Source organism: Convolutriloba macropyga, chromosome 5, assembly GCF_964194025.1.
Source record: "Convolutriloba macropyga chromosome 5, txConMacr16.3, whole genome shotgun sequence".
NCBI lineage: Eukaryota > Metazoa > Xenacoelomorpha > Acoela > Convolutidae > Convolutriloba > Convolutriloba macropyga.
This window is the reverse complement of record NC_134472.1, coordinates 3,222,619-3,238,056: the sequence shown is the minus strand read 5'-3', so window position 1 is coordinate 3,238,056 and position 15,438 is coordinate 3,222,619. Positions and strand designations below refer to the sequence as shown.

The following is a 15,438-nucleotide window of genomic DNA, read 5'->3' as shown; positions in this document are numbered from 1 at the left end:
TTACGTTATTAATAGCCGCCCTCATCTTCTCAGCCGGCTATTATAGCGCTCCTTTTTTTTTTACTTCGTCAAACTTTTTTCGCTTTACCCATTTTGCCGCTTTTTCGACATTTTGCGTGAAATCTTTTTGTCTTCTCTAGGCTGGTTTCACTCTTCTGTCATTCTGGTCAAAGTCCTTTTAAACTGCAGCTGCTCAGCAAAGCAATTAAAAATGAAGAGAGTCAGTATAAAAAAAACAAAGTCAGAAATAGAAACGGGACAAACCCATAAAGCCCATTTTTAGATGCCCGGTACTTGAACTTTGTTCTCATAAGTTTTAGTTGCTATCTATATTGCTTATTGGTATTGATACTAGACCCTGTAGCCACTCACCGAGAGACAAGAGTATGTTCAATTACGAAATGACATTAAAATAAATCGCACTTAAAAATGTTTATACAAAAATCAATTTTTGTTGATATTTTTTTTTCAATCCCAATAGAGTTATAAGAATCAACGGCGGCTATTTTCCGGCATTCTGCCGGGTATATTTTTTCACTTTTAGTGGAGTGATTTTTTTTTTGTTTATTGGCGTGAAGTTTTTCATCACATTCGAAATAACTTCATGGTCACAAATGACTTTCCTCACTTTCAAAATGACCGTTTATATTTTTACTTCAAGGAGATAAGGTCAACTCAGTGTATGTCAATATAATTGATGCTTATTTGAGATCAGCTAATAGAAGCAATAAGTTGTACAGATCCGTAGTCAAAATATAACATCTCAGCAATCAATGAAAAGACTTCTTGTAAATGAGAAATCAGATTAGACTGGTGATTTTCATGTTGGACTATTAAAGAGTGCGACTAGTAAAGTGTTGGACTAGTAAAGAGTGCGAAAGAGTGTTTTGACTTCTGTTTTCACTGTTTTTGTTCTTAATATTTGGCGATACTATTAAAGGCCAAGGTTATAGTGCTGCTTACTTGTAACATCTGAATCCTTCAGTGGGCGGCTAATGGTTTTTATGGCTTCGAAGTTCATGCTCTTTGGTGTTCGTCGTGTTATGTGCTCTGTTTAATATCAGAGGCTAGTTTTGAGTGTTTCCGTACAGGTACTGCTTTTTTAAATTAGTTGCACCTTTCATGCGTGTCTTCTGGCTCATATCACTCATTGTTTTAGTATGAGTGAAACTAAAACGAATTAATTCTAAATTCCATTAGAATGGAATTTAGAATTAATGTAAAAAATATTCCGCAATATTGTGATACGATCAAGGTCAAAAAAGGAAAAATCAAATGAATCGGGATGAACCGATAAAGTCATGTTATTAAGTCATAGTGCATTAAGTCAAAGCTCTGTGCCGGGGTTGCTAGCTGGAATTAGTGTTAAGATTAATAGCATTCAATTCAGAAACAGGTTATTGCCAAGTTATGCAGTCATCTAACTGAAACAGCTCACCAAATGGGAACATTTTTGACACTTAGGAAAAAAAGGGGTCTCAATTTGTGTCTTCTTTTTATTTCTCTCCCGATGGGTGTCAATTTCGACTTTTTTCCGGCAATCTGACAGCTATGTTTATTGACTTACGCGGAAGTGCTTCGTCGGTCTGTTAAAGTTTTGCTTGTCCATTTTTGCGCTTTTGTTCTAGAACATTCTTTGACTTCTTGAGTGACTTCTCACGCTTGAGTTCTTCATTTTTGAGTGATCTAAGTTGCTCTTATCCTGAAATAAAGTTTGTTGGCAATATAAAAGAGAATGCGAGCTAAAGGGAATCAAAGCCGTTGTAGCAATCAGAATGTTATTCTGCAGGTTTTGGGTTCGAACCCCTCTAGAGGCAGCATTTCTGAAACCATAAACAAAGGTCTGCGCAACTCCCCTAAATTAAATAGCCCCGCCTATCGTTCGAGAGTGATTCGCCCGAAAAGTCGGTTTATGGTTTTTTTCTGATGACATGGACTTTTCGATTATTTTTTTTGCCCTAGACGCTTGGTAAGCGTGATCTACATTGCTCTCATTGATGTGTTGAACTCAATTATCTGCTGTTTTCTTCTAAAAGTTGAAAATTGCGTCGAACTTGGTTGCCTATTTCAATTTAAATAGTTGTAGTGGTCTGTCCTTAAAAAGCTCGATTGCCTTTTGAAATTCTTCGGTGAAGTTACCGCCTCATCGCTAAGTTGTGAGCTGCGATCCACCGCCTGACGTCTTACTAGAGAAAGTTGATTGATTAATAGCCGCACAGCGATAGCTGAGGCTATTATTGGCCTTCTCTTGGTTTTTTTACAATTCAAAGAATTTGAATTGTATTGGGGCGCTGTCTTTTTTTTAAGATCTGTTCACACATTTTCATGATTTTTTGAAGTCAAATTGGAGTGGTGATTTTGGTCACGCCGAAACAGGAAATGGAGCGAAAAAGCGAGTGGTTTTGCGGCGTGAATTTTTTCGCTCTAATTTTAAAGTAGAGTGAGAAAACGGTGTTTGAACAAAAGTTCGGTTTCTCGGTAGTGGTTTTTTGTTCACATGCGGCAATTTCACTCTGATTTTTACTGTTTTTTCGATTTTTTGGATCGGATTTTTTTCTAAATAGTTTTCCCAATCCATTCACAGCTCATTCTGGACCTAGTTTTTTGTTAGAATCAAAATTACATATCTCACTAGTGGATTTTTGTTCTCCATAGCAGCATTTTGTCATTGATTTTCTGTTTTTTTTTTGGTTTTTTCATCTGATTTTTTTTAGAAATGGTTTTCCCAATTCACTCATTGTCCGTTCTAGGTCTAGTTGTTTGTTAATTCAATGAAAATTCTTTGAATTGTACGTCAGGACTTGTCCTGCTATGTTTTTTTTATTTCGTCGTCATGATTTTTGTTACGACCATATGACGTCAGAGCCATTTTTTGTTCATTCGTTCATGCAATTTCAACTGAATTGCATGTGTGACGTCATTTTTCGCTCTTAGTGGAGCGAGTTTTTTTGTTCATGCGCGTGATTAAATTTTTGGTCACACTTGACATACCTCACTCTCAAAAATGACTTCCTCACTTTGAAATTGACTTTACTTTAATTCAAAGAGATAAGGTCAAATGGGTGTGTATCACTCTAAATGAAGGTTATTTGAGATCAGCTAATAGAGGCAGTAATAACTTATACAGATTTTAAATCAAAATATAACATATCAGTCTTCAATGAAAAGACGAATTTTTTTGGTCTGTCTTTTTTACTGTTTTTTAGAGTGCCGGTCTACGAATCTATTGCGGCTATTTTCTGGCAATCTGCCAGCTATGTTAGTTTTTTTTTGTTTGATCTGTGGTCTTATTTAGTTTTATTTGACATTCAGTCTTTTAATTTGATCTTATTTCTGATTTATTTGATCTTTCGCCGAGAAAAACCTGATAAACTGACAAAGCCCAAGTTTTAAGTTTCTGTGCAGCCCGTAGCTTTCTAGCCTTTAAGTGTACACTGCTCCGAGCCTAATGAGGACGCATCAATTTATTGCGTGAAGGTGCAATTTTGGTTGGTTTGGACCCTCTCACTTTTTAGGCCCGCATACTTTCTCTTCGCAATCTTACCCATAGGCTAGTCAGATCCCAAAGCAGCCGTGCACCTGTCACTTGATGGCAAATTGTTAGACATAAGTCGGTTATTAATAGCCGCCGTCAGCCTCTCAAGCGGCTATTATTTAGGCGCTCTCCTTTTTACAATTCAAAGAATTTGAATTGTATTGGGGCGCTTTCTTTTTATTACGACTCGAAGAGGAGTATTGGAGATCTTTTTTAAATCAATTTTATTGGAGTGAATTTTGAGTGAATTTAGAGTGAAATGAAACATGTGAAAAAATTTGGAGTGATTGTGTTGCTGAACAAAATGAAGAGTGGAGCGAAAAGAGAGGGTTTTTTTTGTTCATATCGCTGTTTTCTAGAGAGCGAGAATTTGAGGTGTGAGAAAAAATTCTGTGAGCGTGCGAAATTTTTTGTTCACATGCGGCATTTTAAAGCAGTTTTTTGGTTAAGATGCTTGGTTATGCTTTTGTTTTAATTTTAGGCTGGTTTTGTTAGTGGTTTGAAGGTTTCTTGCAATTCATATGAATTTTATGCTAATTCGGAGGTTTTTCATGTATTTTGCTAATTTTTGCGTTTTTTGACGTACAGTTTTGTGGTTACAGTTTTGTGAGAAATTTTTTGTTGAGAAATTTGTTGAGAAATTTTTTGTTGAGAAATATGACAAAAAATGGCAACAATTGGAATTTTTTTTTGAGTTTTTGCAGTTTTTGGTTTCTGTTTTTTAGACAAGTTTATTAGCCTATTATGACTTGCTTATTGTTTTGTGGGCATCTGGATACCCTTTTGGTTGAACGGAGTGCATCTTTGGATTAATATGCTTTTGTAATATTAAGAAATGTACTAACTTCTTCCAGTTTTTTAGTTCAAGTTGTTTGAGATTTTTTCATAATTTGGCCTCAAGTATTAAAAACTTCACACAAGTGGTTTAAGTAAGTACTAATTTTTTTGAAGTAATTTTGGCAGTGATAGTAATTTGGGGATCTCAATTTTTATTAATATTTTTTTATAATCAGGTTTTTATAATCAGATTTTAACAGATTTGATTTTATTAGTTCACAAATTTTCATGATTTTTGAAGTCAAATTGGATTAGTGATTTTGGTTACTGTTTTATGGTTTTGTTTCAACGTAATCATAAATTAGTGACAGTACGTTTTGTCTGATGAGTAGTTAAATGGCTTTGAATGGATTTCCTTTTCGAGTCGATTCCGGATTTTTTGAGGCTATTGGAGTAGTGATTTTGGTCACGCCAAAACAGGAAGTGGAGCGGAAAAGCGAATGGTTTTGCGGCGTAAATATTTTTCGCTCTTGTTTTAAAGTAAATTAAGAAAACGGTGTTTGAACAAAAATTCGCTATCTCGCTAGTAGTTTTTTGTTCACAAGCGTCATTTTCACTTTGACTTTTCGATTTCTGTGATCAATTTTTTTCTAAATGGCTTCCCCAATCCATTCATATTTCATTCTAGGCCTTGTTTTTCGTTTTAGCCAAATTTCCATTTCTCGCAAATTTTTTTTCACATGCGGCATTTTGACATTGATTATTTTGTTTTTTTATCTGATTTTTTTGGAAATAATTTTCTCAACTCACTTAGTCCTTTTTAGGTCTAATGTTTTGTTGAGTCAATGAAATATTTTTGAATTGTACGTCAGAACTTGTCGTGCTCTTTGAATTGTACGTCAGGACTTGTCCTGCTCTTTGAATTGTACGTCAGGACTTATCCTGCTATGTTTAAGATCTGTTCACAAATTTTTATGATTTCTGAAGTGTAATTTTAGTAGTGATTCGGGTCACGCCGAAACAGGAATTAGAGCGCAAAAGCGAGTGGTTTTACGGCGTGAAATTTTTTCGGTTTAATTTCAAAGTAGAGTGACAAAACGGTGTTTGAACAAAAATTCGCTTTCTCGCTAGTTTTTTGGCCACTGGCGGCATTTTGACGTTGATTTTCAGTTTTAAAATTTTTTGCTGATCTGATTTTTTTGGAAATGGTTTTCCCAATTCACTTGTTTGTTCTATTCTCGTTTTTGTTCAGTCAATGAAATTTTTTTGAATTGTACGTCAGGACTTGTCCTGCTATTTTTTAAAATTCCCTTTACCTTTTGATCACGTTTACCTTTTGATCACGTTCAATTGAGCAAAATCAAAAGAGACGGGATAAACCGCTAAAGCCCGGTCATTAAGTCATTGAGAATTAGGTTATCAAAGTCCATTGGAGTGTTTGCTAGCTTACATTGGTATTAAGCTTATTAGCTTTCAGTTAAGAAGCTGAATTAAGTATAGTTTAAGAATCCAACCGAAACTGCAGGCCGAATTAGAACATTTTTTGACACTGAAAAAAATAGAAAAAATTTGGTCAATGGATCTTATTTCTTTTTTTTCTTTTTCTGATTCAATCCCGATGTGCATTAAGCGCGTCAACGGCGGCTATTTTCCGGCAATCTGCCGGCGATCTTTTGTATATTTTATTTTGTTTTCACTATGTCTTATTTATAGAGTGCATCATTTACACATTTTACTTCCCCCATATTAACCCCTCCCCTTGGTTTTCTGAGAACACACCTTGTCGGGATGGGTTTTCTATACTCAACATTTATCTTTTAGTCAATAAATTGACATTTTAGTCAATAAATTGACATTTTTTCATAAAGGTCAAATCACTTTTATCCCAAAGTGAAGTGAGTAGAGGCTTCTAGCTTAACTGATTGGTACAAGTCAGTTGGTTTTCAAGTCTGACTTCTGCAATTTTGCCACCATATTGACTAAATTGCAGTTGGGTTTTTCTAGGCATTCTGAATGCGCAGATCAGAGGTAAAATATATGTTTATTAAATTAATGTTAGACTAACTTTTTAATTTTTATGTTTCTGATTCAATTTTTATGTCACGAGTAAAATCCCCAACGAGGGAGTGTGCTATAATACTGTAATGGTTTCGCTGTTCTATTTTTTGGAATTTTTAGCGTCGTGGCCGCGTGGAATTTTTAGTTTATTAATAGGTCACGAGTAAAATCCCCAATGAGGGAGTGTGCTATAATACTGTAATGGTTTCGCTGTTCTATTTTTTGGAATTTTGAGCGTCGTGGCCGCGTGGAATTTTTAGTTTATTAATAGCAGCGTCCTCAATTCTAGGCGGCTATTATAGCGCTCCTAATTTTTTTTATAATTCAAAGAATTTGAATTGTATTGGGGCGCTGTCTTTTTTTAAAGATCTGTTCACACATGTTCATGATTTTTGAAGTCACATTGCAGTAGTGATTTTGGTCACGCCGAAACAGGAACTGGAGCCAAAAAGCGAGTGGTTTTGCGGCTTGAAATTTTTTTGCTCTAATTTTAAAGAATAGCGAGAAAACAGTGTTTGAACAAAAATTCGCATTTTCTCTCGTGGTTTTTTCACATGCGGCAATTTCACTTTGATTTTTAATGTTTTTTCAATTTTTAGATGGGATTTTTTTCTAAATAGTTTCCCCAATCCATTCATATTTAAGTCTGAGCCTAGTTTTTTGTTTAAACCAATTTTCTAATTCTTGCTATTGGTTTTTTGTTCACATGCGGCATTTTGACATGGTTTTCGTTTTTTTTTAAATTTTTTGATCTGATATTTCTAGAAATGGTTTTCCCAATTCACGCCTAATTCATTCTGGGTCTAGTTTTTTATTTAGTCATTGAAAATTCTTTGAATTGTACGTCAGGACTAGTCCAGCTATTTTTTTTTTATTTCCCTTTACTTTTTGATCACGTTTTTCGGTGAATAGAGCAAAATCAAAAGTGACCGGATAAACCGCTAAAGCCCGGTCATTAAGTCATTGAGATATAGGTTATCAAAGTCCATTAGAGTGTTTGCTAGCTTACATTGGTATTAAGCTTATTAGCTTTCAGTTAAGAAGCTGAATTAAGTATATTTTAAGAATCCAGCCGGAACTGCAGGCCGAATTAGAACATTTTTTGACACTGAAAAAAAAATAGAAAAAATTTGGTCAATTGATCTCAATACTTTTTTCCTTTTTTTTCTGATTCAATCCCGATGTGCATCAAGCGCGTCAACGGCGGCTATTTTCCGGCGATCTGCCGGCGATCTTTTGTATATTTTATTTTGTTTTCACTATGTCTTATTTATAGAGTGCATCATTTACACATTTTACTTCCCCCATATTAACCCCTCCCCTTGGTTTTCTGAGAACACACCTTGTCGGGATGGGTTTTCTATACTCAACATTTATCTTTTAGTCAATAAAGAAAGTGGTATAGCCTTAGTTGGCTGGAATTGATGGTGAATATTGAAGAAATTTCAACTGAGTTTTTTTAGTGTTGACATTTTTTCATAAAGGTCAAACACTTTTATCCCAAAGTGAAGTGAGTATAGGCATTTCTAGCTTAACTGAGTCGTACAAGTAAGTTGGTTTTCAAGTCTGACTGCTTCTGCAATTTTCCCATCATATTGATTAAATTGCAGTTGGGTTTTTCTAGGCATTCTGAATGCGCAGATCAGAGGTAAAATATATGTTTATTAAATATATGTTAGACTAACTTTTTTTAATTTTTATGTTTCTTCTGAGTAGGTCACGAGTAAAATCCCTAATGAGGGAGTGTGCTATAATACTGTAATGGTTTCGCTGTTCTATTTTTTGGAATTTTGAGTGTCGTGGCCGCAGCCGCATATAATTAATTGGCCTAAAATTGATCCTTTCAAGTCATTTTAAAACCCTAATGGCAGGTTTAAACACCTCAGAATCTGTTCATGCTAAAGTAAATCACTAAATATTCATTTAAATTGCTTAGTTCAATATTTATCCTAAGTAATCTACACGTCTGTAGTGTAGGCAGTTCAGGAACATTGACTTATGTTGAAATGAATTAGAAAAGTACATAACAAACATTAGACGATAGGTTTGTGACCTGTTCTAGCCAACACGTACCGCCCAGTGCTAGAGTTTGAGAACCTACACTCGGGGGGAGCTAATGCGAATAACAGCCAGGCAGCCCCAATGGCAGCCAAAGACTGCACAGGTATTACATGAGACCAATTGTGCACTAACTCACTAACAAACTTAATAATGCACTGCTTTTAGTTCATTACTTCAATCAGACATTCAACTTATCTCATGCCATCGATCTCCGCATTCGCTGAATTTAGAGTTAAGATGTTGAACCATATCAAGCTTCACTATCATTGTAATTATAAACTCGGAAATTTGGTTATTTGAGGTCATTTTATTTCAATTTTGAATAAGGAGTATTTCTTGATTTTTGTTGGAGTAGGTTCCATCATCTAAAAAAATTAGGAAAATTCTTAAGAAACGATAAAAGTATTCTTTTTTCTAAAATAGAATTGCATTTAAAGAATTTTTGTTTCTTTCGAGACTTTTGCTAAAGACTGTCCTGATATAAGTGTCTTAATGACTACTGAAAAATGGTTGATGACCGGTTGTTAGATGCGGAAATGCAGACACAGAGTGACCCAGATCTGCTGGAACACATCAAGCGCCTCAACGCCAGACCCCCTCTGGCCTCTCTGGGCTCGAAGAGTGAGTCAACTACCATGGGTGGTGGTGGTGTTGGTGTTGGTGTGGGGAGAGGGAGGGGTGTTTGGATAGAACAAGACTATTGACAATTAGCCGATCACTATTGCTAAACTTATCTACTTATAAAGCATACTGAACCTATTTTTTTCTTCCACTCGATAGACAATGTCAATCTATAAAAAAAGAATTAATTCCGTTGCTGCACAAATATTTAAAAACAAGGTTGGGCAACAATTGCAATTTGCCCATATAATCTTTATACTTTAAAACTCAAAACCCTGATTGTGGTATATTAATTATGATGGATTTCTTTTATAAAGCTGTTCAAACCTTTAATACGAAAACATGCAGTAATTTCTTAGCAAAAAAATTGCCCGTTGTGGAAAGGAAAAAGTTTCAGTTATGCTGATTGATGTACACGCACAAGAAACAATTCTACTTGCCTCAGTTAGACGAGAGCTCCAAAAGAAAAGCGTGTGCTTTCATGGAGTTACCACCTTAACACCGTAGTGGCTTTGGTCCAGCTTTTGCAAAGATTTACCGTCTTTAACATTTCAAAGAAGTACGTTCGTTTGTATGATATTGGAAACTCTTATAAAAACGAACGTTTTCGGACCTAAAATATTTAATGTTTGTTGATATCATTATAAGAATTAAAATTTGCGAAATTATATAGAACAGCTTCTATAGCTTCTATTAGAACAGAATAAAATTCAAAATCTGGTCATTTGCAAAAAAACTTTGGTTCGTTTCTGAGAAAAGCGGTTTCGCTTCATCGCAGCTCAAGGCCAATTGCTTCCTCTTGTTCCCCAGAAGTATAAATTTTTTGGCTTCCTTAACATGCAAGTTTGATAAATTGATTGGAGCTCTCGTTGTTTTATAAACTACAATGTTGATGTCCCATAATGATAATTCACACACTCTTGCCCGAAAGAATTGGTTAATAACTGTGTTCGTAGTTCCGATCTATTTCTAAGTTTTGTGTAGACTAAAAATTTTGAATTCAATTTTCATCTTAAAGCTTCATGTATGATAGCTAATCACGAATAAAGCTGGTATGTTTTAATCACGATTAACTTCGATCGTGGGTTGGTCTAAGTATGTAACAGTTACTGTTTTACGGATCTACTAAATGGTAAATAACCTTTTTTCTCTACTCAAGCAACGCTTGGCTTTTATTTAACTCTTCACTAGCTTTAACTTCTGTTGAGTTGTTCTGGTTGAGGTTAATCAATATATGCGAAAGAGTTGTATATAGTTTCTATCTTAAATCTTCAAAATTTCAAAAGATTGCTTTGGTGATAAATTTATAATTAATAATTTTCTGTTACTTTCTGCGCCTTTTGCTTCTATCTCTAATTCACTCTTTGCTTGAAAATTGAGGACTTAAAAGAAATTGGAGAAATCTAACATTAAAAATTATATCAAATGTTTGATTTTTTTCCATGGCTCTATACCTTTTCTCAAGGCCATAACTTCTTACATGCCGATAACCTTTTCGTTGTAATCGTATTCACTCGAGAACGAACGGAACACGTCTTTGGTTTTTGTGACTTAATAGAATTCCTGTCACTTAATGGAAATAGTTAAATGAAAATAGATTAATCTAATAGCTTAAAATTGTTCCATATTTTCTGATGGCTTGTTTGCTTAGTATTAACGTTTCTGCTCAGTTAAGTTTTCAGTTGTTTGCTTTGTTAGAATTCTTCTTTCATCTGATAGAAATTAGGAATCTATTTTCAGGTAAACTATCAGTGGGCAGCAATACAGACACAACTAGTGGCTACCCCTTCACAACTATGAAGAATAATCACTTGAACGACAATAGCTTTGTGACCTTCCACGGGGACCCAAATGACGTCACTCCTGATTATCAACACGGTGAGATGTAACCTAAACTACTTTTGGCTCGTTTAAAATTTTCAAAAAAAAAATTTAGGACGAGAACCATGTTTGTTTCTTTGATAATATTAAGTTAGGTGTTTGCTGAATTTTTTAACTGCTCTCGAACGAAGATGGAAAAAACTAACGTAAACGTGTGTGTCTTATGCAAAGATTTAGTTAGACCGTTTTTGCGCATTTAATCTAGAACATTCTTCGCTTTCAAGTGACTTTTTGCGCTTGACTTAATTTTGGGATAGCAAATGCTCTCATTTCAAAATCAAGTTTGTTGCTAAAACAAAAGTGATTGTAAAATTGAAAGCATTTTTCCGACATAAGTTGGTTTATGTTTAAGTGGTTGATTTTAAAAGATGGCTGAGCTTGTCTGAGAAATCCTAAATGTCCCAGTGCTGTCTTTGGATTCTATCTTATTTCAAGCTTCTTTTCCAAGTGAACGTATATGACGATATATTAATTGCTGTTAAACAGTTAATGCCAATTATTTGGGTATTGTTGGGCTTCTTTCCGATCTTTTGCTTGATCGTTTTTCCGTCTGACCGATTTGTTTTTTTTTCCGAAGTGTGATGGGATTTTTGAAGAGAACATACTTGATTCAGAAGACAATTTCTGCTGCTTATTAAGTCAATAATGGCGGTAAATTTGAAGTTCTATAAATGATTCAAATTTGATCTATTGCTACTCTATTCTTATTTATCGAACATTAATCCATCAATTGATACTTGGGTCCTCTTCTTATGATCAACCGAGGGCCCGAGGGCTTCAAGTTCTGTCAGAGATTTACCAGTCTAAATGTACAAATCACATAAACTGTTGAGTATATATGCGGGGCATTTTTGTCAGATTTGACTCTCAGCATTTTTCAGCCCCGCTTACTCGCTAGCCTTCAGAAACTTCAGCTGAGTTCAAACAAATTTGGGCTCACGCCAGTCTGAAAAGGAATCGGCTGAAGTTGGTGGGTTGTTTGTATAATCTACCCTATCGTACCAAAACGCTACGTACAGTACAGTATGTGCTTTTTAAACGTGGTATTTGCCCAGGAAGTTTGATTTGCGCTGAGGCGTGAGAAAAGGCGTGACAATTTGTTTTAAAGGAAATTTTATTCTTGTTTTCTCTGCTCACACAGAAAATATAGTTAAATTGATGTGTTCTTTTGCTCTTTGCCGAGCTTTAACGATTTGAAATTTCCTATTTTTGTAGACAAAATACAAAAGCAACTCAATGCAAAAGACAAAATACAAAAAGCAAGTTAAAATAAAGATCCATGGCACAGCGTGCATGCAAACGTTACCGAATAAGTAAAATTTCCAGGCTACGAAATCGTTGTGCGTTTTTCGAAGAATTAGTACACGATTTTTTTGTCAAAGGACAAGAGTACGGAGGGGTAATAATCACGTATATATATATTCGGGTGCAATGCATTAAGATGAGCGGAGATTGCTTGGTAGACGTCGAAACAAGCGGAGCGCTTTCGTTTACTTGGAAATTTATGGAAATGCTCCATAAATCAAAGATTATCAGCAATTTCTTACAACAGAAGGATTGGAAGGTATTGGACCGTTTTGTATAGTTTTCACGCAAGTTTCTAATGATCCGCATTGAGTCCGAATGTTGTGGATCCAAGTTAAATTTAGAGGCAATTTTGAAGCGCCGTATGCGATTACAGACAATTTTTTTTGGAAAAATTCGGAAGAAAAAGTCGAAATTTTGTTACAAACTCGCATGAAAACTATTCAAACAGTCTCGTGGATGTTAAAAAGCTAAAGAGTTAATGGCTTGTTGCCCAGAGCTGATTTGAACTAAAATGATGTATTATTTGATGTTCGAGGCGCTTTTTAAACATTCTTAGGCAGTTCATAGTGTGTAAATTATCGAATTACTTAAGAAAGATAATTGGAATTTGTTTTTCTTATTTTTCGTTAAAATATCTTTGGCTAATTTGGCATTAAGTGAAATTTCATGTAAGCAAAAGATGCATTATACTCAAGTTGCATACAAGCTGTAGATGGATGTGTATTTCAGAGATGGAGAGTGATGTGCTGAGTCCGCCATTGGCAATAGTAGACGATGAGTTCCATATCGAAGAGTCTCCATACAGTCACCTCCACCACAGAATCAACCCCCCACAGCACCACCCGGAGACAGGAACCCATGGTCTCATGACTAGGATATCAAGAACGGGAAAGTTAGTCACAATATACTTCGGTCACCATGCAAGACAATAGTTTCACCCCGATTCAAATACTTCATTTAATAGGCAATGGTACTATTATTACATTAAAGATTCGGTTAAAGAATTTGGTATTTACACCCAAAATAGGAGATACGAGGGTTTTGGAAAAGTATTTTGGGGTAAAAAGTTTGCAGGGTTAAATGAATCGATGTAACCACAATTATAGACCGTATTGAAGTCTGTGAGCTCCAAAGAACTTCATTAGTAACTGTGTCTGAAGTCGAATGTTTCTTAGGTATTCAGCTTTTATGTGAGAAAGTTTTGACAGGCCAAGATTATATCTTTTTTTACTGATAAATCATCTTAATCTGTGACGTAGAATACAGTTCCAGTGATATATGCTAAAATTCAGGACACTCAAAACGTTTCTTTGCTTTCTCTGAGAACACGATAAGAAGAATTTTTAAGAAGAACACGATAAGAGAACCCGATAATTTTTTTAATGCATATACAGAAAATGTTGGATCTTTTCTGTTTCGGCCCCAGCTTGGTGGGCATATATTTTTCGCCTCCACTGAACCTGGCGGAAGTGGAGTGGGGCATACCGGGGGGGGGGGGGGGGGGGGGGGCATAAAAAGCACCGGACCGGGGGGCATAGATGCTAAAATTTCTGAACGGTTGTCAGGATCTAATAGTTAATCGTGGTCGCCACCTGAGTCAAAGCATCCAAGAGAAAGCCAAATTGAAATAATTCAAACGGTTCCTTTTCTGCAATGGTAACTTTGTGTTCTTTACTTTTCAGCATTTGAATTGTCCTCTGAGATGTTAATGAGTTTGGGTCTGGTCTACAAGAGATGAAATTCCGATCACAGATGGCTGACTCAATGCTTTACATGGAAGAGGATGGAGACCCATTAGTCTGATCTGAGGAATAGACAACTTGCAAATAAACTTTAGATTCCTTCTAATAACGAAACCAAATTGAAAAATACAAATTTGCACTTCTTTCATAGGCAAAATGTAAAGTTTATGTATAAATTTTTGTTCTTTCTGGCGTCAATGAAATATTATATAGCTTTTTGGTAATGTTTTTAAAAGATGTAAAACAGCTACGAGTGTCAGCATCAATGCACCGCTTACATTGAATAATTGTTTCCTAAATGTTGGCATTGAGTTACTGACTGCGGCTTTCTATTTATGAGCGAAAACAAAATATGAGGTCGGTCAATTCGCTAGTTTTATTCAGATAAGCATCGAAATATTAGAAGTGATGGCAGCGCAGAGGCTAAATAATAATCAAGTAAGATAGCAAATACTCAAGGGAATGAGGCAAATTACGAGCGGGGATTCGAAATATAAGTCAAGGAGTTTTAAGATAATGCATTAATTCTTGGCTCTCCCGTTGCAAGAGTTCGTAACTTTCGTGAAGCTAACTGCAGTGTCGAAAAATGACTGAAAGCTCGGATACGAGGACAGAATTAAAAACAATGGTACGAATGGGATGGTTCAAAATGTAGCGAATAAACAAACCATAGCTCCTCTGCTAAAGTGGAAAAATAGCGTTATAGATGTACTTCCAAGGAGCTTGATAAACTCTGTTATTAAAACATGCCACGCAACTAGAATCAATAAGCATTAGCTAGAACTCAAGGTGATAAAGTCGTCGCGAGAATTTTTTGCGCTTTTGTGCTCTACGGAGTGGTTAGTTGTTTACTTGGTGAGTGTTAAGCAAAAAAAGTGTGATCTAATACGTTCGGTCAACCAGATTTACTTAGTTTAGATTTTTTGTAGTAGAGTTAGCAATGCTCAAAATGGCTAAATAATTGAAAGCCTGCCATGCTGTCGGGCATTATCGGCAGGACTGACCTAGCATTTTTGCGCTTTCAGTGCTCGACTAATGCTATCAATCTCTGTAGGCAAGTACACTTTGTTTAATTGCTCTCAAACGAAGTTTGTAGCAATTATATTAGTCCTGTCGGTCTTTTTATGTTTTCTGTATCTTGAATGCTGAACAACGAAATGTAATCGTTTTTCTTGAATTTTTTAAATTGATTTTCAACTTTCAAAAATTAAGAATGTCTTTTTGTTACTGTGCTCCTTACATTGTGCCCATATTTACACTCTAGTTAGTATGATTCTAGTTTTTTCCTGGCACCTACATTTATTTTCGGTATGTTGATTTTTTCAGTTGTAGAAAACAAGTGATTTCAGCTTTTTCTTAGATTTTCGTCATATCTTTGGTTTGCAATTGATTTCGTTCAACATAAGGCAGTACTGAGAGTTTGATAGGAAGCTTTTTCCAAAATCTCCACTTATG

At 35.4% G+C, this 15,438-nt stretch overlaps 1 protein-coding gene across 1 annotated transcript in view; it reads left to right on the top strand.

Annotated features, from left to right (window-relative positions):
- The window catches only part of LOC142339044 (uncharacterized), a 69,208-nt gene extending 55,001 nt beyond the window's left edge, over nucleotides 1–14,207 (top strand). Inside the window, exons 15-19 of the mRNA XM_075388702.1 lie at nucleotides 8,433–8,534; nucleotides 8,960–9,052; nucleotides 10,793–10,930; nucleotides 12,971–13,133; nucleotides 13,924–14,207. Of these exons, the coding sequence (XP_075244817.1) occupies nucleotides 8,433–8,534; nucleotides 8,960–9,052; nucleotides 10,793–10,930; nucleotides 12,971–13,133; nucleotides 13,924–13,930 (503 nt within the window). The 3' untranslated portion in view covers nucleotides 13,931–14,207. The remainder of the gene's footprint in view (nucleotides 1–8,432; nucleotides 8,535–8,959; nucleotides 9,053–10,792; nucleotides 10,931–12,970; nucleotides 13,134–13,923) is intronic.
- The last annotated feature ends 1,231 nt before the right edge of the window (nucleotides 14,208–15,438 follow it).